This window comes from Lissotriton helveticus, chromosome 11, assembly GCF_964261635.1.
Source record: "Lissotriton helveticus chromosome 11, aLisHel1.1, whole genome shotgun sequence".
NCBI lineage: Eukaryota > Metazoa > Chordata > Amphibia > Caudata > Salamandridae > Lissotriton > Lissotriton helveticus.
The window spans coordinates 53,590,876-53,615,632 of record NC_136072.1 but is presented as its reverse complement, the minus strand read 5'-3'; the positions used below and the strand labels follow the sequence as shown (position 1 = coordinate 53,615,632).

Below are 24,757 nucleotides of genomic sequence, written 5' to 3'. Positions count from 1 at the left end.
ATCATCAGAGCTGTGTGAATAATAACAGCTGTGAGCCCGTGCCTGAGGTGCATCATCAGAGCTGTGTGAATAATAACAGCTGTGAGCCCGTGCCTAAGGTGCACCATCAGAGCTGTGTGAATAATAACTGCGTCAGCCCCATGCGTGAGGTGCATCATCAGAGCTGTGTGAATAATAACAGCTGTGAGCCCGTGCCTAAGGTGCACCATCAGAGCTGTGTGAATAATAACTGCGTCAGCCCCATGCGTGAGGTGCATCATCCACATTGCTCAGGTCACCCAAATTCCTACACTCTCTACCACACTGCTTTCAAGAACAGCATACTCTTGCACACACTCTGACTGCTCACCAATTCAAAGTTTGCTAAAAAAGTTATGCAACGCATTGTCATACACAATGCCAATAACTCAAACTTTAATGCTGCGAGACCTGTTGCATTGTAAATGCTTGTTTTCTTTGTTGTGGGGTGTCACTAGTTGTAGTGAATGTGTTGTAGTGGCATGATATTGCCAGCATCACCTGTAAAAACTTTGTAAAGCTGGGTACTATCAATTGTTCTTTTTGCAGAGTTAGATAGAGGGGCAGGGAGTGAGGTGTGGTGCATGAAAGAGGCATGAGGTGGAAGCTAGACTACCCAACTATGGCATTCAGCACTGGACCTCTGTCACTGCCCGCTGCAGACTTCTGAAAAAGAAAAGTGGGCCTGGCACTTATTACTTTATATAGTAAGCACTGCTTAGGAGTGCACTCGAGGTGGCCACAGTTTCTCTGTGTGGTGGATGGAGGTGGCACTGCCCTTATTGCCCATCCAGGGGCAAAGCCTCAGAGGGATGTTTGGGGTGTAACACACTCCTAATAAATGTATTTTCTGATGAATAGCTGGGTACAGGCGCTTTCAGTCGGGCATAGTGAGGTCTCTGTCATCGTTCAACAGGGATCATGGCATACACAAAGACAAATGTGCGCACACACACTCTCTCCCGTCCTCTGTTTCAACCCTTTCGTTGCGGCGGAAATTCCGCCGCAGCGCTAAGGGGGTGGGGGGCCGCGCGGTGCTCCGACGCTTGTGACGGAACCGCTCCGTCACGCCCCTCGGGTGGGCTGTGCTTGTGACAAAGTGGTTCCATCACGGCCCCGCCGGCTCAATAGAACGCGCCGCGCAGGCGCGGCGGCCGGGCCATGACGAAACCGCTCCGTCACCAGCGCAGGCCACCCGAGGGTCGTGACGGAGCGGTTCCGTCACACGCGTGGGAGGGGTTAAAAAACCCAAAAAAGTTGCTTAGTTTACAAAATATTGTGTTTTCTCTTACCTAGTTCCCAATCCGCATTCCTCTCCCCTTCCACTGCACCTATCATGTGCCCTGCTTGTCGTGTAATGTATTTTAACATTATATGCCAGCATGATTGTTGGAAAATCTGAAGCTCACCCCCCACCCCTCCTATTTCACTGACCAAGCTCCGCCCCTCCCTCCATAATTGAAGTGGCTTCCCTGTCTCCAGTGACCCCTCCCCTTTGAGGTGGCGGCGGGTTCTCTGAGTGAGGTCAGACGCTCACTCCTGGTGGCCTGAAACCCGCTCCTGCAGCCCCCTCCCCCGCTCTTCATTCCACATGGGCTGCAAGAAACCAGGGCTCTTCTCCTTAGGATAGCAACAGTAACAAGTATTGATTGGACATTAAGTGCCAATCTCTTTGTCTTCACAAGCGCTTTTAAGAACAACACATTTTTTACTTCAGTTTTTTTTTCTCACACTTTCTTTCCAGATAGTTTTAGCTCATGTGCCTTGTACTTTCAGTGCTGACAATTTACTAATTTATTTTTTATTACAAATGTCTAGACTCTCCGGATGCCTCTGAGTTGGGAGAAGCGCGGCTTGTTGTTTTGTCTTCTGTAGCCTGCAGGTGTAATGTAATATAAAGTGTATACAGCCTCTTTAGGATGTACTAGTCCCAGAAAATTGATACTGGCCATGAAAGAGAACAAGTCAAGCCCTATACGAAGCCAAGCAGAGCTTTGATCCCAGAGTCTGTGCATCTTTCTCCCAATCTCAGGGCTGAGACCATCTCTCCAGCTATTACTCCCCCTTAGTCATTTATTAAACCGATACCTAGAACTGTGGTCAGAACCTCCTTGGTCCAGACCAAATTGTCAATATTTATAGGGTTAATATTTGTGCCTTTAAATAAATACCGAAGTGCGGTGATCATATTTTGTAAGTCTTACCTTTACAACTGTGCATGAATAACTGTATCCCTTTTAAGAATACCAAATGATGTATGCATATATAGATTCACTGAAAAAACCATAGGTTTCAGAGACGTTATAGTTAGGTGGGCATTTCACTCGTTCAAAACCATAGAAATTCCACCGTTATAGTTAGTTCAGCTAACTATAACTCACACCCCCGCAATGCACTGCTCTTGACGTCACATATTACATCATTCATGGCATGGTCATTGACATCACTGATGACATCTCAAATGACATCACTGATGACATCATCCATGTGAGTTTCATGGCGGGTGAATAGCCATGAAAATTGTGGTGGTGAGGAAATTCTGAATATTTCTGCGGCACTACCAGCATATTTCTAGGACAGACTGCTGCTCCACAACCCAAGGGATCGCTGGTCCCCAGCAGTTGCGGTGGTCTTGTGGCGGTGAGACTGCCACACTCATAATGCGGCAGTCGGCCTGGCAGTGCGGCAGTTTTCACCACGAGTATGCCGGTCCTATGGACTGCCATACTCGTAATCACGCCCTAAGTTCCTGAGTCCTGTGATGCCTGCTGCAAAATTTTTGTTTATGTTGCAGTCAGACAATCCGAGATCTCGCTTCTGCCGGACCGCCACTCCCGGGGAAGAAAGATACCTTGCAATCAGAACGATCTCTTTTTTTAGGTTGAGCTTGCAGGACTCTCGCAAGAGTCCGTTGAATCCAACATTCATATATACAAATATTAGTGTACCTTAATTTCTTAAAAATTACTTAACGGCTTGCACCAAATCACAAAAAGTATGCTTTCAGGACCAACATCTGACTTCCTGACAAATTAGGTGTAAATACATTTGGCCGTTTTGGCTGTAGCCCTTTTCAAAATGCCATATGGAAATTGCATGGAGATTTTGCATTTTCAGACCCCTTTTTCTTGGTCCCCACTTGACGGATCACCCCGAAACGTTTTGGAAAGTTTGGTGAAAAGTTGTCAAAGTTATAAGCAAACCAACAAAGCCATATCATATAAGAAACTTAGGGGCCAATTATGATGTCGGTCAGAGTTGCCTCCAACTACCATAATCGCGGTGGTCCCGACTGCAGAAGTATGATGCGACCGCACATGGTGCATAAACCGGCTGTAGCACAAGCTCCCATAGAGAAATGGGAGATTGTGTTCATCCCTGCACCACGAAGCAGGCACCTAACGGTGGCCACAAAGAGAGAGGTGCCCTACTACGGGCCCCATACTCACTTTCCGACAGGCTTTCCATATCAGGAAGCCCAACATAGAAAGCCTGTGGGAAACCGAGCTTCGTAATCCAACGGTGGATACGCCATCCATTGGGATTACGGGCCAGTCTCCGATTGGCTGACGGGCTCCTTGAGCCCATTGGATCCAGACGAAATGACCGGGTGCTTTCAGTTCTGACCACATAGATTGTAATTAGGCGGTCGTAATTGAAATCGATGGTCTCGGTCGGAGGCTTCTAACCGAGATTGTAATAAGCCCCATAGATGTAACTATAACTACCCAGTAGCGACCACCACAGAGAAATATATAGCAAGTGGAATCCAGGATTGATGCAAGGTTTCTGTGCAATTTTTCCTGAAGTTTGTTATTTTATTCTTTACCAATTTTAGATCAAAGCTTAATGCTTTAATTCCTTGAGGTGTTAAGTCAGTGCACTGTATTAAATACATTCAGGCTATGCGTGTTTCATAAGACCTAATGATAGTAGTGTTTGGGGATGGTTATGTTTTCATGTCGAAGCTAAAATGAGAACCAGATCACCCATCTTTGTCAGTGCATTTTGACCATCTGCACCACATAATTAAACATCTTTATGCATTGTCATCTATTCTTGAGTTATTTCATCCACACACTCTTCACTTTCCATTGAGCCATGCAGCCCAGCCCTCCCTTCATCTATTCAATGATTGGATCAGGTTCAGAATAATTTTTTTTTTAATTATTTTGATGTATTTAATTTTTAAAATAATATTTGGGCAGAGAACCCCCCTCCCTACTTGAAACCTTCTTGCAATGGACAGGCTTGCTTGTTACTTGCAGTAGGGGACTGGTCTGACAAAATTTGCCAAGGGCTGCTTTCGGTTCCCAGCCCGACCCAGAGCAAGATGGGGAAAAAAAACAAAGGCAGGCATTCTGCATCTACAAACTGAGTTTCCGGAACAACATCGACAACAGTATTATTTTGAATACGTATTTGAATACGTATCTCTTGAGGGAGCACCTATAACCTTCATAGTAGCATTTCCTGTTACCTGTCCAAGTGGTAACAATTTAAATCATAACATTGAGTTCCCTTCCACTCTTCAGCAGTCAGTCCTTTCCAGCTAGGTCTAAGCTATGCAAATACTGTTCCATATGTTCATACACAGAGCAGGCCTACGTCATTTCCCTATTCTTCCTTTGCTAGCAGCCCATATATAGTTTTCTCATATATTTCTTGATGTATGAACCTATTGAACTTCTATTTTACATATTGCTTCTGAATAATATTACGCTAAGAGAGGCTGTCTCTAAAATTAAAACTGACTGCCCACTTCAGCCCTGCTAACCAGTGCTAACGTGCTTGTGTTCCCTCCTTAAAACTTGGTAGAATTGGCTTATACCCAATTGACATATTTAATTTACTTGTAAGTCCCATAGTAAAGTGGCACTACCTGTGCCCAGGACCTGTAAATTAAATGCTACTAATGGGCCTGCAGCACTGATTGAGCCACCCACTTATGTAACACTTTAAGCATGTTTTAAGCCTGCCACTGCAGCCTGTGTGGGTGCGCAGCTTTAAACTACTATGTCGACCTGCCAAAATTAACCTTTTGAATGGCAAAAACCTTCCTTTTTAATACATGTAGGCCATCCCTAAGGTAGGCCCTGGAACGCTCCATGGGCGGGGTGCAGCACATTAAAAAAGTTTGACATGTATTCTTAAGTTTTACAAGTCCTGGTAGTGAAAAAACTCTTACATACATTTTTTACTACTGCAAGGCCTACGAACTCCACAGGATAACATTTGAGTTACCTTATTATATTATATAAGTGTCATTTTCAAATGAGAACATGTTACCAGTTTGTGTTTGGTGTCTCTGGATTCGTAATTTAAAAGCCTTACTTGTGGGGTAGTCGGATTTTCAATTACAATTTTGAAAATACCACTTTTAGAAAGTTGGCTTTTTTTTTTTTGCCTTAGCCATTTGGTGCCTGCAGCCTGTCTCTGGGTCACATGACTTGGTGTAGCTGGCAGTTGGGCTTTGTGTATTCCTCCTAGCCAGCAACACCCAATGGGACGCTTAGGTGTGACTGCATGGGCCATCACCTGGAGAGATGGGAGTGAGGAGCTGGGCCTAACTCCAGTTAGACTTAAAGGCTGCGCCCTGTCTCCACACAAAGGACTGCATACACCCTTAGTTAGTCTGGAACTAGGGCCAGGTAGGCAGGGCACTTCAAAGGCATGCATCTAGAAGCGTCTCCCCACTTCAAAGGCACAAATGATAATAAATACTGGACCTCAGACACCACCACTTCAGTACACAGCAGGACCTGTGGATACTCTGCCAGGAAGAAGGACTCCTGTGCTGCTATAAGTACTGCCACTCTGCTGGACTGCTGCTTTGAAAGAACTCCTGCCCTGCTGTGCTGACCTGCTGCCTGATGCCCTCTTACCTGGGTGAAAAAGACTGGACCTCCATCTCTTGAACCCAGAACCCAGAGTTACTTCAAGGGCTAGTTGGCTGGCCCCCCGATCTGAAGCCTCAGGGACGTTACAGGCTTCCAACAGCCTTCCCTCTGCAACTGAACTCTGCCATCTGGGAGTCTACCCTTCCAAGTGGTGCCACCACAGTCCTGGACCCTTGGAAGTGGGCTTAAAGTTCTTTACCAGCCTCCGGGGATCTAGCGGAACTGATGCATCTCCTTTGCTTCACCATTGCAACCCCTGAGGAGAACCAACGCATCTCCGCTGCTGCGTGGATAGGACCCGTCTTAAAGACCCACAGCATGGGTGCAGCCCGTATCGCCTTCGGAGCAACCACTGCGTGGCACATCCTCAATGCAGGTCCTTGCATTTCCTTTCAACAGCAGCCTTAATGATGACGCCAGATTCTGCATCACAGCCTCGTCACTCCTCGGAACCAATGCATCGCCCCGACTGTGCACCACATCCTTGACGCTGGAATTCGCATTGCAAGCCCCTTCAATGTGATCCTCGACAATGATGAGGCCCTTGCAGTGCAGCCACCCCCCATCTTGCAACCAACACATTGCTTCGGCTGCGCAAGGCATCTTTGATGCAAATCCTCGCAACGCTACGCAAACTAGTTCCTGTAGCCAATCCACGCTCCATCGTGATCGGCCTGAACTTGTGACTTTGTCTGGGTCTGGCGCAACCAGAAATCCACAGTTGGCGCTTTACGCTTTTGGTGCTTTTTTTTACCAAAACCCAGTTTCTTGCAGACGTAGTTTACAATCTGCACATCTAGCCTAGAAATGATTGCCTTCAAGCCTGTTAGTCCAGTTAGGTCAGCAAAATGAGACTACAAGACCAAAATGCAATTAGGCTAGCTCACTGAAGCCCAAGACTTTAAACAATGACCATGATGACATGGAGTGAGGTGGTCATCCCACTCAGCACCCAGGAAATCGGAAATTGCCAGCCCATCTTTTCCATAGTGTACAGGTTTTTTTTTTAAACCATCATAGTGTACATCTATCTTTTGGGTTTGGGTGTATATGCTTCCACCCAATCAAAACCAGTAGGCTTACTTTGCTGCGGTTGAAACAATAATCGTGTGGATCCTAGCGTTGGTAACCAGCACTGCACACAAAATGAAGGAAATGGGCTCCACTTCAGAGTCAGAGCCTGATAGTATAATACCAGGGATTAGTGGCCATGCCTGATACCCAAGCGAGAGAGCCTGCAGAGGTGTCTAATAGAGCTTTTTGTTTTGACTAACTAGACATAGCATCAGCGGCATACCAGTGTTAATGGTAAATGATTGCAGGCGCATTGTGGTACCTACAGCGCTAAGTGTATAGCATTAGCGGCATGCCACCCGGTGCCAAGTGCATTAGCTTAGCTGGGTGCCTGTTGCTAAGCAAAGAGTTTAGAAATAAGCAGAACATGCAAAATACACAATGTGGGGCCTCCGACGCCGGACTCCCTGACACTGCTTTCAGCGACCAGTGTGGTCTGTCTCTGTTATGGCGATTGTGCCAGTTCTGGTGCATACGGATGCTAGATGACGGCACCAGCACAGAAGTTTATGCAAGTTAAGGTGCTGCAAGAAGAGCTTCTGGCACAGAGAGTCTTGCTTTAGCTTCTTCTTTCAAAAGATAAGGAGGATTTGCTCCCTCCCTCTGTTTGTGCAGCGTTGGAGCGGCTGCCACCAAGAGGGCCAGTGGCCAGGGAACACTGCCCCCTAGTGCTGGCAATGAGTACTGGGGTCAGTCAACTTCTTGTCTGCTGAGTCTTGGTTCAATGTTTCTCAGGTCCCCGTCCTGCAGAGAGCCCTCTTTAAGTTGGGATGTATAGTCTTCATGGCCCGCGCGGCTCCTATTTTCATCAATTCTAGGATCACCCACTATCTCCCCTGCCGTGACCTCCGTTCCTCCAGTCAGGCACTTCTCAGTGTCCCCCGCTTCCGTAAGTCCAGAACAGGCGGCACGAGGTTCTCAACCCTTGCCCCGCACTTCTGGAACAGTCTTCCATTCTCCATTAGGTCTATTACTAACTATCTGCATTTCCGCAAGGCGCTTAAAACTCACCTGTTTGCTCAAGCTTTTTCTCCTCAGTAATCTCCTGGTGCCCTCTCCTTCTGCTACCGCCAAATCCTCCCAGCGCCAGGAAGCCGCTTGGCCACAGTGCGCTTTACAAATACTTTCAACTTTCAACTTTCTCTGCCCATTGCCCCGCCCACACTTTTTAGCCCCCTTTCCTGTGCAGGTGGCTGGAAGGGAATCTAGTGAGGCCTGGATAATGCTGACGGCGAGTCATGGGTGAGAGTGCATGCCGAGAACAGACTGGACCCAATGAGGGTGACTTTCCTGGAGTGGCAATTGGGACAATATGGGTGTCCAGTAGGGGTGAGACTCAAGACCTTGAATATTAGGGTGATGACCCCGCTGACGGAGAATGCCTTCATGCGACGCATTCTTCGATATCAGAGTCTGCTGATGACTGGGTAATCAATAAATGTCAACTTATGTACTTTGGTGTTTTCATATCAAGAGCGGTAAAAGGTCCTATGAACCGCCCTATTGCTGACTTGATGATTCTAGGATCAACTGATCTTAATCTATTTTTTATATTATTGTTATGGTGTACCTTACACATTCGCTTTCCCTCTCTGGTAATTACTGGACCAATGTGTCTTATTTCATTATCATATCTGTGTATTTTACCCCAAATACAAATTTGTTGCCTGTTATGAAGATGCTGGAAGTATTATTGGAGAAAATGGATTCTCTTGTTCCTGATGCAGTCCCTGTTATCACTGGACATTTTATGCTAGAATAACTTGCTTATCTGCCTTTAACCTGACATAAAGGATTCTAATGACACCTGGGTGGTTCAGAGGCAGGTTTTGGATAGAAGAGCCCAGACTCTATTGCTACACAATAATTATCCAATAGCAAATGGATGTACTGAGGGTGATGTTCTGGGTGACACCTCCTATTCTTCTTCTAGGACTTCTACCTTGATTTCAGCTCCATACATGAGATCCTTTTTGAGACACACACCCAGGTCTCAATGCTTGAGAGAGCTGAGAGTGACCACTTCCCTCTGCCTTTTCAGACTATCGTCATCTGATCTCTGATATTAAATCAACCATCACCCACCGGTCCAAAACCGGTCCCCACCCTTCCAGCCTTGCAGGGAATGCACGATGCCCTGTACAGCCAGTCCCGCCCTGGCTGTGGGACTCGGCTTGGTGTACAGTGCTCTGATCTGATTCACTGGGATGATTTTGCCTTATTGGAGAGAATTAACCTGATTGATATGAGTGACTTTGTTGGGGTAACTTTGCTTGAAGCTTGGTTTGACTAAGCCAAATGGGGGTCGCTTTGCCTGACTGGTGTGATGTATCTGGGTGAGTGAGCTTATGGAGTTCACTGTCTCTGATGGGGTTAACTGTGACTGCTTTTCTCAGTATGTAAATGATTGTGTCTGGTAGCATTACTTCTACCTGGCGGCCTGCTATGCCTGATGGGGGTAATGTTGGCGACTGTGTCTTCTGGGATGGTTGTTCCTACTGGTGGTCACAGTGGCTGTATGTTCTGCATCACAGGGCTTTGGGTTTACAAGCTAAGCCTGTGAAACCAGCATTTTCCCTTAGCTGGCTCCTACTGGTAAGTACCTGACTTATTTTGGGTACCGTCAGCAGGTAAGCTGTGAAGAGATGTGGCCAGCGGCTGCAGCTGCTGCCTCTAGAACCAGGTTCGAATCCTGGCCTTGGCCCAAGACTCATCATCATGTGATAACATTTGAAAAATCACTCAATCTCCTTGTGCCTAAAAAATGTGAAATGTATTTGTGTAATCCAGTGCTTAATTTGAGCTGGTGGTTTCCGGTGCTCAGCACTGGCCCTTAATCATCACCACCAGTGCTTTTCATCTTTTCATGAGCACCAGTTAAGAACACATTCATTGATGGTAGGCAAAGGGAGATTAAGTGATTTGCCCAGAATCACAGGATGTTGAGCTGAGTCCGGGACTCAAACCTGGTTCCCCAGCTCTGAGGGTGGCAGCTCTGGCCATTATGGCACATCCTCTCCCCACTTTCAGGGTTAATAGTTGGTTCTGTTTTAGGCGGCGCTAACAGGAGAAATGGGCTAGTGAAAGCTGCCTCTTGATAAGAGCCCCGGTACTTATGTTTTTACAAGTTAACCACTGGTGTAATCTCATTTGCTCTACAAGATCATCTTCCAATCGCTCACATAATGTACAGCGCTCTGTTGATTGCTAGATAATTTGTACTATATAAATAGCAATACATACATAACTAATTTTTAAAGACATGTAGTCGGTTTCCTCATGTGTTATGGAGTAGAAGGCTAAATCCCTGAAAAATTCATTGGTAACGAGTAGGTTGGACTCTGGCAACAGCCCAATGGTTGGGCTTTCTTTGTAAACATTATTTACTTCTTGACAACCTTATCAGCTGCACCCACCCAGAGTCTTATTTTTTAATTTACGCTGAACATCACCCACCTCTCCTAACTGATCACTTGTCACCACCACCTCTATCCATTAAGGGGTACCCTCCTCAATTCCTTACTGTCCCAGGGTTCCCAAACTCTCTCTGGTATCTCCTCACCCACCAAAATAGTGGTTATATATATATTTTTTTCTTAATAGTATTTTACTAAGAGCAAATAACTAAATACAAGTAGTTGTACAATATAAGTTACAGAAAGTCTGTTAAAGTGTTATGACTTGTTTATATACAAAAAGGTAACATATTGTGCTGTTTCTAGTGGCATAGTGTGGGTAAATAATAGCAACATTTTAAGAAAGGAAATGAAAGAGGGAAATAATAGAATTAATTGATGTAATAGCAATATTATGTGTTAGAGGAGTTCTAACAACTTTTGGGCCCAGTGCCACTGCACCAGCTGCACCATTTGAATCATGCTTCTAGTGCCTCCTAGATAACTGCTTTTGTGACTGCCTGTTTAGTAGTAAAATATAGCAATATTTGGTGTTAGGAGGAGTTATGACAACTTTTGGCCCCAGTGCCACTGCACCTGATGCAAATTATGGCCCGATTGCCTATAAGGTAACTGCACTTGTGACTGCCTGTTCTGAAGTAAAACATTGCAATATTTGGAATTTAGGGAGGTTCTGAGAGCTTTGGGTCCTGGTGTCACTGCACCTGATGCACAACTGAAATCATGGCCCTAGTGCCTGCAAGGTAACTGCACTCATGACTGCCTGTTTAGTTGTAAAATCTAGTAACATTATGTGCTTAGAGGAGTTCTGACAGCTTTTGGACCTGGTGATCCTTGGGCTGCCTCTGACTTACTTCTCCATTCCATCTTTTAGGCCGACGTTCCGCTACTTCACCTGGTACACCTGCCTGCTGGGCGTCGTGGGCTGCCTCGTCATGATGTTCCTCATCAATGCCATCTACGCCTCGGCCACCATCGCCTTCATGCTGGTGCTGCTGCTGGTCCTGCACTACCTGGCGCCCAGCACAAGCTGGGGATTCATCACCCAGGCCCTCATCTTCCACCAGGTAAGGCGCATGTTGTGCCAACCGATCCCCATGCTGTGACCCCTACTTTCAGGGTCGGATTGGTAACGCAGGCACTTGGGCAATTCCCGATGGGCTGGTATCCGAATTCCAGCTGTGGGCTGCTTTTTTGAGCAGCCTGTGGCACCGATTTGGGTGGTTTCTGCATTGTTCGATGCTGCCCAGTGGGTGCCTGAGTGGCCTTTCTGGAGGTAGATGGGCGTCCATTACCTCCCTTTTATCAACAGCAGAGGTGTCACTCCCTTTCTCTCGCTGGGCCGGCCCATTAACATTTGCATATTGAGCGGGGGCAGGGGACCTGAGCAAAAGTGGCCTCACTTGTTTTCAGGTGTGCTTCACCAGTGTAAACTAATCCGTGCATCCCCCCCCCCTTTTTTTATATAATTTCGCCAAAGCAGTGTTTTGCGGAAAGGCAATATGCAAATGTGGGCCACTTTTTTTTTACCGTGCCGGGCACATTTTTAATCCCAATCCAACCCTGTCCACTTTCATGCAATCTTCGCAACGCATCTAAACTGATTGAAATGCAGTAGGTCAAGGTTTGCTTTCTGCATAAAGTAGCATTGATCAAAGCTTGCAGTTTCATTCCAAATATTTTAGATTCAATACCCTTTGTTGTGGTGGAGCGACAGATAGGGCTTGCTTTCTGTCGCAGACAGTATTGCATACAACACTAGATAGAGTTGGCTTTGGTTCAGCCCCTTGCTCATGACTGGATGACTTTCTTGTCTATCTCAATCCTCTGCTCTTTATTGGATGGCTTTCCTTCCTATTCTTGTGTTTCTCCCACCCCTGGTGTGTTTCTTCTGTACCGTCACCTTTAACCACTTGGCCGCGGCGGTAATTCCGCTGGGGGGGAGGGGGGTCACGTGGCACCGCCATGCTCGTGACAGAACCACTCCGTCAAGAGCCACGGGCGCGCTGTGCTTGTGACAGAGTGGTTCCGTCATGCCCCGCCCGCTCAATAGAATGCCCCGCGCAGGCGCGGAATTCCTAAGTGTGGAAGGGGCGGCCACGCCATGACGCAACCACTCCGTCACCAGCAGAGCGCGTCCGTGGCTCGGGACGGAGTGGTTCCGTCATCAGCACGGAAGGGGTTAATTGGCTGAGTTGCAACCTTCGACTTGGGAACATAGCTTTACTCTAGCTTTGTCCCCGTATTTCTAGGAGCAGCCCAAGCTCTCCCGGAAATCTGCAGCTGCCCACCTCATTCCTCCGTCCAGCCTCATTGTTGTATTTATTATAGCTTCAAACAGCTACACGCGTCTCTCGCTTCCTCACTAGTCATTTCTTCTGGTCCATGTCCTCACTGTTCTCTTAATTGTATTTATTTTTTACAATTATTTCAGTGAGGGCCATGAACCTTAATACTGTTAATGAGCTACTACTTCTTCTGTGTAGCATAACATATAGTGAATTTTATAAATCTTAAATGGGTGTCAGCCATCTTGGAAGAGTAAATAAAAGTTTTAATTACTATATTTATATGGCCACCAGTGCGTTGTGACTTGCATGCATGCAACGGCTGCCATCTTAGAATGTGTTTTCTTCGAGAAACCACTCCACATTGGTTGCAGTGCCGTGCATTGTAATGTCACAAACTAGTGGACATCTTAAAAAGTGACTTGTTGTTATAAAAACACATTCCAAGATGGCCACCATGCATATTTGTTTCTATTTTTTCATTAAGTTTATATCTTACAAATCAAAAGCAACCCCTTTGAGAGTACCAGTAGCAAATTTAACCCATGTTCACATCCACCATTGTAACAGTATGCACAAACCACACACTCACAACCATTCATGGACTACCCCCCCAAACCAGCACCCACCCCCCCAGAGGGGCTAGTCTCTGCTCGGATGTACATTAGCCCCCTCAGCCAGCAACCAATCCTAGTGCTAACCGTTCCACATCAGTACATCACATCCTGATATCCCAGCCTGAACCCTGCTATGACTTAGTACCCCATAAATCAACGGCGACAGAGGGTAGCCTTGCCTCGTGGCTCGGTGGATGTCGAACATGCCAGATATCAGCTGCCCATCTTATCTAACCCTGGGCACTGAACTGGGGAATTTTGCATACTCGGCGTTTCGCGGAGAACGCGAAGTTCCTGCAAAACGTCCGACAGCGGAGCGGAGTTCAGCCCCGAACCCTCACGTCTCTCCCGCCCCCGCAATAAATATTTTGTAACTAAAATGTATTCAATTCAAGTAAACTAAAAACGCACTTACCTAATCACCTACGTTATACATGTGTCATGGTAGGACTGCGCATGTGTAGTCCTACCATGATGTATGGGATTACGGCAAGGAGGAGGAGGAGGGCAGTCCGAGATGCCGCAGTAGGGTTAGTCCGCTTTCAATTTACTTTAATTGTACATTTTAGTTAAAACATATTTATTGCGGGGGCGGTGGGAGGCGGGGAGCAGAGTTTTTGGCAACTCCGTGGAGCTCCGCGTAGAGCAAATCCGCCTGCTACGCCCGGGACTAGTCTTAACACTCACATCTGATATCCATACAGGACCCAGATCCAAGCCAGGTATGCTGGACCCACATGCATCTCCTTTAGTGTCGCGAACAAGTAGTCCCAGTATCAAACGTTTTTTCGATATCAAGCAACATCGCCACAGACTCCCCCTGGTCCGCCCTCCTCAACCGAAGAAGCCGACAGACATTATCACAGAAGTACCATGGCCTGGGATAAACCCATTTTGATTCACCTGAGCCAAAGTACTGATTATGGGGAGGAGACTATTCACGAGGACCTTCCCCAATATCTTATAGTCAAGGTTCAGCAGTGATAGCGGCTTGTAGGAAAAAAACACCTAAGGTGCCCCGGTCCAGTTTTGATAGTACCACAGATGGGGCATCCCACAATGTGCCCGGAAGATGGCCTTGTTCCCACACTTCATTAGTGAACACAAGCAGATTTGGGGACAGGGTAACACTATAAGCTGCATAGTATTCTATGGGGACGCAACCCATGCCCGGAGTCTTGTTACGAGCAATTTTGGAGATGGCCATACGGATCTCCTCCAACAAGAGAGGTGCCTCCAAATCTGATCTCTGCAATTGGTTCAGGTAGGGTAGTGGCAGCCCCCGTAGATAGCCGTGCAATGTGGGCCCAGGAGACCAACAGGGAGTGCATACAGGGAGTGATAAAAATCCACAAATGCTTCATTAATATCTTCTGGGGTATTTAAGACCGCGCCCCCATTCAATCAAATCTCCCCTGTGGGAGGCCACAATTGGTCAGTACAAACCAGTGACGAGAGCATCCTAACTGCCCTGTCGCGATATTGCTTGTAATCAAGATGCCCCAATCACATGACTAATTCCCAGTGCTCTGTCTTTGCCTGGTGCAAGTGCGCAACTCTATCAATGTCCCAGCGCTGCTTGTTCTCCAGGTGATGCAAGTCCTGCAATTTATCCTATATTTTCCTGCGGAGTGTCTGACGGACTGGCCACGTGGTTGCAATACAATGACCCTTCACCACTGCCTTGTGTGTATTCCATTCCGTCACCCTAAATTATGAAGTGCCATCCTTATGCTCAATGTACATGGGCAGGTGCTCACCCTAACCTATGTGGAAGGGAGCATCAAGAAACAAATCAGTTTGAAGTTTACGTGTCGGTACACGAGAGCGGGCGTGCCCCCATCTCACCGACATCAAAAACGGGCATTGGTCAGACAATATGGGCACCTGGTATAACGTACGGAGTATTAATGTGCTGATATAGTCGCTACTCAGGAAAAGGTCCATACGAGTGTGAATGTCATGCACCGGGGAATAAAAAGAGTCTTTGCTATCCTCCAGGTGCTGGAGGCACCATATATCGCATACCCTTTGACTAAACGACCAGTCCCAAAAATGTTACATGCCTCTGCGACTGGTCACCTCCTCGAACAATGGGACCAAATGGTCCATCTGCACATCCAGTACACAATTAAAATCCCTGCCCCATAGAGTAGGGGGGGTGAGGATCATGCAACAGAGCCGGAGTGAGGAGGTCATGAAAGTGGAATGCCCCATGTTAGGAGAATAGATAGCCAAGAGCGCAAGGGGCATACCGCGAAGACGTCCCTCCACCACAACATACCTGACCTCTGGATCTACCTTGTGAGACTCCAGCGCAAATAGCACCCCTGGGACTATCCAGCCAGGCATCCCCTTGGGATAGGCCAAGACCTTGGTGCCATACTCCTGACTCCTCCGTTTCGCATAAAGCCGACCAAGCTCTGTCAGCGTCACATGTGTCTCCTGCAAGAATGCCATGTGTGGTGTGCGTGTGTCTTCACTTAAGGTTGGTGTGAATGCGGTATCACTTAACCGTAGTAGCCATGCCCCTCATGTTCCAGGTTAGGAGGTTGTATTATGGGGTCACATTCCTGTCGAGTGTGCCCCTATACCATGTGTAACATCATTATTAGGGCGGAGGTCATGACCCACTTATGCTTAGACTTCCCACAGGCGGCCCTCCATTTCCTTCCCCTAGTGAGTGAGTGAGGAACAACAGTGTGACTAACTAGAAGGCAACTGTATATGGGCAGCTCAAATTCCCAACAGAAACAACAAGCCCCTCCCCACTCCCCTGGCTGAGCAAAAACCTCATTGCCCCATCCCATGCATTCAGAAAATGCATAAAAGAATTACAGATTGAAATGTAGAACTCAAGTCCATTACAGTGATCGAAGGTGTGGGAGGCAACTGTCCATGGTAAGGAACCTCCAAACCCCATGTGCTACATGCCCTCCTCCTATCCCTGTCCTCATTCCCCGAAATATCGCAGAGAGGTCAACCAGCCCACAAAGTGAGACACAAGGATTACCACTCAGAATGGGCAACGTTCCATTAGAGCAAGTCATCCACCAGCCATGGAGTCAGAGCCGAACCATGAGACTCATTACTGGCGGAAACCACAGTGTCAACCGAGATCGAGTTGGAGTCGGAGATGTGATCCACTCGATGGACCTCAAAGGGGTTGTAGGACTGCTACAGCACTTCCTCCACCACTTGTGCATGTTCTTTAGGTGCCAGTTCAGACAAGAGCCTGTTCTGCAACCTCCTGGAACGCTGAAGGTTCAACCGTGGGGTCAGCCACTTCTCTGAGCCCAGGTCAACGCTGGCCGCTCAGCCAGTCCCTTGGCATGCAGCCAGGTCCAGGCATCTTCGATAATCTGAAAGAAGTGAGTACAGTCCCCATCAATCATCCTAACTTTTGCTGGGGAGAAGAGAGAGTACTTCACCCCTAAGCTCTGCCACTAAGGCTTCAAGGCCGTGTAGGAACTATAGCGCCTCTTCACCTCTGCTGTATAATTCGGGTAAATAGAAATGGCGCTGCCCTCAAACTGCCTGGGGCCCTTCGTGTGGAAGAGCTAGAGAAGCAAATCTGTCTCTACAGTTGATTAACTTCGCAATCATGGGCCGCAGTCGAACCCCTGGCAGGGGAGTTCATCCCTGCAGCCGGTGAGCCCATTCAAGCGAAAATAATTTTGGAATAATACCATCCAATACTGTATCCATCAACCATTTTTTCAAGGTAAAGTTCCATATTAGGGCCTTTGGATATCTCCAGGAAACCCACAAAGCGGACATTATTACACCTTAAGCATCGTTCAGTATCCTCTGCCTTCCGCAGCAAGAGGAGACATCAGCCCTCTTCCTGCACACCTGCGATTGTAGCTCTTGCAGCGTTGCATGCATTGTAGTCAGGGCCAACTCAGTGTCACCCACCCTCTCCACCACACGATCTGCGTGGGGCAGGCCACATTCCAGGGAGACCGCACCTATTTTGGATTTCAGGTAATTTTTGTGTCCAGGATAGCCTGGAAAATCCACTCAAACTGGCCCAAATGTTTATCCAAGGTAGCCTCAAGGTTGCACAATGGGCCCCACCGGCCCACTTCCCATCTGGGGACGAGGGCATCCCACCAGCTGGAGAGAAATTCTTGGGCTGCCATGGATTCAGCATCTTCACAGCATGCAGCAGGGTCAAGACAATCCCAGGCCCAAACCACTCATGCTCCAACGGTGGGCCCCCATAGGTACTCTCAGTGCTACCAAGCAATTACCAGGCCCGGAACAGCCGCAGGCCCCCGTCCTCCACCTTTACCAGATGCTGTGGGGCTCACAAGGGTGGCACCTCCCAGCCGCCCACGTGAACAATTACACTCAAGGCTCATCCACACACCAACAGACAGTCTTAGCAAGGGTGGCAAGGGCCCCCATAGGCCGTCAAACCACCACAGGTACTTTGGTAGGACAGTAGCACCTGTCGCCACCCGTGCTCCACAACTGTCCCACCGGGCGAGGCACGGCAATTCATCTTCCACCAGGCAGGGGAGCTCACAAGGGTTGCCCCTCACAGGCCCATGGTCAGCAGCCCAGCACACACTGCAAAGCTCACTGTGGGCGCTGCCCACCTCCAATCTGATCTCAACAATCTGGGACCTAGGCACTCCCCAATCTCACCATTCCAGCCGGAGAAACAGCGGGACGGCTCCAAGGACAGCAACCCCGAAGTCCACGGGTCATCAGGAGCACTTGGCACAGGAAGCCTTGCTCGCCGCACCTCACGTCCAGGACTGTCAGGTCCCATCTCCAGCAAAGGTCAGTAGGCGGCCGCAGCACCTTGCCCACAAGGGGAAAAAGAGGAAGAGCAAAGCTTGTTAAGATGTGTTGAAGTGTGACAACAACATTGTGAAGTGAGAGGTATGATGCATACCAAAATGGTGAGACAAGGTATGGCGGTGCGATTATGGTTGAATATGTACTAAGTAATGCCGCCCCGTTGTCTGTACTTTCTATGATGGCATATGCAATGGTCCTTTAGTATCAGAAGCTAGAGGAGTGATGTTGGCTGAATTCAATCACTGGTTGATTTGTCTATTGCCGGAACTGACATCAACTTCTGCCATGGGGTCTGAAACATCAACAGTACAGTCTGACCGCTTGATTGTGGGAGCTCATGATTGGCCATGAAAGTTGGCGAAACCATCATACCCAATCCAGCCTTCCCCGGTGGATGGAGTAAGGCAGCCCTGTAGGGCAGCTGATTGAGGCATCGTAGCCAATGCGCTGGTCATTAGAAAAAGCGATTCGGACTCTGGAGATTATGTGATCTCCAAACCTTTGCAAGATGGTATTGGGGAAGAAAGGGGGTTCACCAAAGTGTGCCCTCTCTAGTATATCTTTTCATACTGTATTATGTTTTCCTGACAAGGAAGAGCTTTTCCATTTCATAACAATATCTTCCATTAAGCACTGCCACTGTTCCAATACAACAGGCCATATTAGCGGTCCAAAAAGAGGAACACAACTTACACACCATAAACAAGTATTATCTCTGTGTACTTTTATTTGGAGCACCCACAACCTATATTGTCACTTGGTGTGAAATATTAGATGTGGTTAATTTCTTGGACAGAGTGGTACTCATCTTATCTTCAACCTTTCCAGAATCCGATCCTGACTATATGTCATGTCACCAAATATCTTTACAAGATGGTACTTACCTGTCCTCATGCAGGGCCGGCCTTAGGCATGTGCAAGCTGTGCACCTGCACAGGGCCGCCAAACCCCAGGGGCCGCCGTGCCAATATATATCCTTAATATAATAATCCTCTGAGGATGGATACATTTTTGCGTGGTGGCTCCAGTGGCAGGGATTTGCCGGCTCTGTTCCACTTCCAAACACCCTGACCCCCTTCCTGAGCTCCAGGGGGCTCCGCCCCGCCCGGACCTCCTCTTCCGGGGCCCCCTACCTATGCTCCCTGCCCAGGGCCGCAATGAGCGTAGAGCCGCCCCAGGACAAGAAAGTGAGGTTCGTGCGACTTGAGTCACCCTTTGGGCTGACCAGGTCCTGACAATGGCTAGAGCCGGAAGTGTTACTTCCTGGTCCTGATAACTTCCGGGGTTTACATGCGCCCCAATAAGTTCCTTGATCAAGAACAGGGCAATGCCCTTCTAAAGTGCTTTTTTCAAAATTAGAAGCTTGGTAGCTGACCCCTGCAAGATAAATGTAGGGGAAAAGCTTTCCAAATATATATATATAAAAAAAAAAACGGTTTATCTTCCTTTCACAAGTGTTTCAAAAAGCCATTATAAAGCTGTTCCTGCGGTGTAATGAGTACAGTGGCCGCCATCCTGAGAGCTTCTGCTTAAAAGCTAGAACAGCTGGTTCCCAGCAGCGCCAGTTAAACATAAAGTGTCATCGTTCTAATAGCTGTGAAGTGCCAGACGGGAGTCATTGTGGGACCCGGAGCAGCCACGCACCTGGTGCTAAGTGGCACAGCTGAAGCGGCAGCTACTTCACCGTCTAAAGTGAGGTAGTGGGGACACAGAGGCGCACCAGGGTTCATTCTCAAGCCATTGACTCTATTTTCACTCACTTCTCTCAAAATTCACTCCCTATGCTGCCTATTTAGAAGAGGTGTAGCTTAGCGGCCAGAGCGGCTGACTCCGGAGTGCGGGGCTTACGGCTCGAGCGCCGGCGACAGCCCACCTCAGCATCATGTGACTCTGGGCGCCACAGCAAAAAAAAAACCCAGACTCCATGGGCCTCATTAATGAGGCTATGCGTCACATTTACGCCGCCGGTGCGTCACTTTTTGTGATTCACCAGTGGTGTAAAAAATGCACCTTATTGAGTCATATTTACAAAGTGACGCATCTAGGTAGATGCGTCACTTTGTAAACCCCTGCGCCACATTATACCTGCGCCAGGTATAATGTATGCAAGGGGGGCGTATTGACGCAAGGAAGGGTCGTAGGAGTGACGCAGTGAAATCTATTAGATTTCACTGCGTCACTTTTAGGTCGCCGTTGCGTCAAAATCTTGCGCCTGCCTCACAGCAGGCGTAAGACTGACGCATGCCCTTTCACATGGGGCTTGCCCCATGTGAAAGGACGCATTGCTGGAGTTGCGTCACTTTTGTGACACACTCCAGCAATGCGCCACTTTTGCGCTTACAGATACGTCAGAAATACTAGTAACTCCTTGCGACATGATGCGTCATACATTAAATATGACGCAGCAGGAATGTCGCAAGGAGTGCGCACTGAGAAGTGACGCATCGCTGCTTTCACGTAGCGATGCGTCATTTCTCATAAATGAGGCCCCATATGTTATAGAATCTTCACAATCATGACGAGAACCTCTAATAATGCTACAAAGCCATCCTCCTGCCACTGTATGGTATATAATATTTAGCCCGGGTGAAATTTCCATTATGACAGTGTAATCTTGTATGAATTTCCAGCATTTTACATTGTATTGTAATGTAATTGCATTAATATAGCGCTTACTACCACTGACGAGGCGTCTAAGCGCTTTTTCGGTGAGTAGCACGCTACTCCAGAACCCATAAAGGATCAGTGGTGAATTAGTATAGTGAAATATGAAAGTGATTTGAGTGGTGGATTTGTACGTCTGTTATTTAGATAGAGAAGGTTAGTGGAGGGGTAGAAGAAAGAGGGGCACAGGGTTTGCATTTATATAGCGCTTGCTACCCCATTAGCATTGTTACACGTAAGGCTCAAAATGAAGTTATTGTGTTATGTCACATAAACAAGATTTCGTTCAAGTAAACATATCGTGGGAGCACAGGAGTCACACAAATTGAATACATAATTTCTGTGCTATTTTATTTAGCATGTAATGCCGCTTTGTGTCAGATTTGGGCACGAGATGACAGAATTGTATTTCGCGTATAAAACAAAATTTTACGTTGTTTTTTGGCATGTTGCATAATTTCTACACATGGAATTCCACAAGTTTCACCCAGGGTTAATAAGTACCACCTAGGAGGATTCACTTTTTGGGTTTGTGCACCACTGAAATCCTTATGTAATCTGACCCCAAGTTTATTTATTCAAAAGATAATACATATAAAATCTCTTCAAAATGTTTTTCTTTGTCATGAGGCCTGCTGAGCAAACTACAATACCTTTGAATGCATCGTTCGTAACATGTAACTGACGTGCGACATTTTTTAAACCCTAGTATTCATATTATTGATATTTCTTATCATGCGCTCATTTTTTTTGTTCTACAAATTAACTCCACTCAACAACCTCAGTCTAGATGGCGTTTGAATGTGAATGTTGCCCTTAATGAAAATAATAAACCAAAACTTTTTTCTCCAATACTGGACTATTTTACTTTTAATCCAGAAGGCTCTACCTCAATTGTAAATCATTGGGGTGCATTCAAATCATATGTCTGAGGTGTAACCATACCTATTACGGCACATGATAATAAGTCATTTAACTCTAGAATTAAGGATTTGGATAAACAAATACTTACGCATGAATGCCTCTTTATCATATCTAATGATATGACATGCAAAATACACTAACAACATCTTTGTTATAAGTAATCTCCCTATTAAGCAAGAGGTGGGCATTCACATTTCTAATAATAAGGCTAAATCTAGTTTCAGGGCTAATAGGTCTGGAAGGATACTAGCAAATTATCTTTGTATTAAAAAGATAAAATTCAGATGACGGCAATTCATGGTTCAATCATAAAATTGCACTAACTGACAAAGAAATTATCAAAACATTTTTGGATTATTATTCAATATATAAACAGTAATCCTCCATCTACTAATACTCACCATATTGATAGGTTCTTGGAGGTTTGTGGGATACCTAAAATTCCTCATTCAGTTATAGATTAATTGGATTTACCGATTTCTCTAGAAGAAGTTGAGTCAGGCATTAAATTCCTTAAAACACTTAAATCTCCTGGTCCTGACAGTATCACTGTTGAATTTTATAAGGAATTTTCTCCTCACCTTCTACCTTATTTACTCAAAATATTTGCTCACTTTAGTATTACAGAATCAACTACTGGGTCCTTCAATGAGGCCCTGATTATAGTTCTCCCGAAACCCAACAAAGATCTCACTAGAGTTTCAAACTATCACTCTATATCTTTAAGTAATCAGAACTGTAAGCTTTATGTGGAAAAAAAAATTGCAACCAGATTGGCCTCTGTGCTTGACACTGTCGTTCATATTGATCAGTCTGTTTTCATAAACATAGACACTCTGTGAACAATACTATATTATTATTCCATGAGATTGAAGCTGGTCCATCTGGCCTTTCCCTTCGGAGTCCTGGTACTGGATGCTGAAAAAGCTTTTGATAAAGTCCATTGGCAGTATCTATTTCGTACCTCGTCTGCATTTAATTTTGGCAGTTCATCTATTCGCATGATATCAGCACTCAAGTCCTTACACCAGACTTTTCAATAATGTTCAAATCTCTAGTAATCTTTTCCTTTTTAGAGGCTTCAGACGAGGATGCCCCTTATCACCACTGCTTTTTCTCCTTTCTATTGAACTTTTACTCACTGCCATCAAAAACTCTATTGAAATAGAAGGCCTTATTATTAAATTGCTATAAATACTTCAGTTTATACGGATGATGTACTAGTTTATATTAATAATCCTGACACTTCCATTCCTGTTCTATTACATCAAATTCAAAATTACTCTCAGATTTCAGGTTATACTTTATAAACTAATGAAATTGATTTTTTTCCTCTGAATGTTCATTGTACCTCTGATATGCTTCCCAACAACGTGATATTATGGCATTAAAATAACCAAATATCTTGGTATCCTATTTTCTTGCAGCTTTAATCAATCAATGACATTGATTTGTGAATACATTCTTAAACATATCAAAGACAAATTTCATAAGTGGTCCGCCTTACATCTATCTTGGTGGGGGAAAATTAAATCAATAAAAATGGCTATTGCTCCAGAAATTTGTTACTTCCCTTCTATAATACTGACTCAACTTCCTCGTAAGTTCTATACAAATGTAGATACATTCTTAACTAAATTTAATTGGAATAACAAAACACCTTGTATACGTTATAAAAACATAAAAATTGTAAAGTTTAATGGTGGTTTTGGTTTTCCAGATATTATCATAAAATGTTTATGTTTATTTTAAAGCAACGTTCTTTTTGCTTCAATCATACAGAGTTTTATAAATCACCATTGTGGCTTCTCATTGAAAAAGATTGAACTCAACATTCCCTTTACCTTCATTATTGGCTATGTCTAATGCTATAACATTACTAAAAGGGTCCACCATACTTAAATCTACAAAATGAATATGACAGGACTTAAAAGGAATCTAACATGGGCCCCTCCGGTGCAGAGTGGTCCCACTAACCATCCAGGGGGGCAGAGCAGCCTAAAAATGGTTTTATTGGGCATCTGTCACCAAGTTCCGAAATTATACATGCAAAAATCTAGCTTACCCACTAGAATAGTTTTTTTCCTCACAACAATTGGAAAAATATTGCCCATTTGTGCAGTAAATACCCCAATCTTGTAACACTACCCGTGATATATCAAAGTACATGCCACTTCCTCAGTGATTCCACTAGGTTAATAAATCTTGCCAATGGGTGTAGGATACACATTGCTACATCTTTTAGGCCCTGGATTGTAGTAGAGCACCAGGCAGGTTTGTTCCCTCATAATTGCTCTGGTGCACATTTTTATTTCCAGAAGTTGCATGGGTAGTTACAGTACAAGCATCATTGATTGGTCTGTTTTTTTTTACAAGGAATCGCTTGACATCTGTGTTTGTTCAATCTTTCAACAGGTGCGGAAATATCTCCTAATGCTGGATGTTCGCAAGGACCATGTCAAGTTCTGGCGTCCTCAGGTGCTGCTCATGGTGTCGAACCCCAGGAGCAGTATTCCCCTGATCTCCTTCGTCAATGACCTGAAGAAGAGCGGCTTGTTTGTCCTTGGCCACGTGGAGCAGGAGAATCTGGGTGAGCCGAAACTCTGCGTGAATGGAGTAGGGAGCTTATTTGATCCATCAGCAGGTCAATATTTTATATTTGCAAAAAGTAGATCAGTATTAGCATGGTGGAAGGCATATCTGACCGTACTTCCAAAGACAGTTACATCTGGTGCCTAACTACTCCAGAGAACTATTGTGAGGTTTGTTTTTCAAAGAGTTATATCCTACAATAATTACAATCACTAGAATTATTAAATATTTTTGAAAATAAAATATAAATAAAAAACAACTTTCCAATGTCCATATCCTTTTCATGTTCCACTTTCAAGAGCTTTTAATCCACTGTATAGCTATTCCAACTTCATAGATCTTAGAAAGACTCTCCTGCTGGGAGTAGCATACCATGCTTTTCATTGGTTTATTGCATCTTGGCTTTTCGATTGACAAGATTGTGCATCCATAAAATATAAGAAATCCTT

At 45.8% G+C, this 24,757-nt stretch overlaps 1 protein-coding gene across 1 annotated transcript in view; it reads left to right on the top strand.

The window, feature by feature from the left end:
• The window catches only part of LOC144790700 (solute carrier family 12 member 9-like), a 525,473-nt gene that overhangs the window by 495,930 nt on the left and 4,786 nt on the right, over positions 1 to 24,757 (top strand). The window contains exons 10-11 of the mRNA XM_078665423.1: positions 11,283 to 11,475; positions 24,132 to 24,306. Of these exons, the coding sequence (XP_078521549.1) occupies positions 11,283 to 11,475; positions 24,132 to 24,306 (368 nt within the window). The remainder of the gene's footprint in view (positions 1 to 11,282; positions 11,476 to 24,131; positions 24,307 to 24,757) is intronic.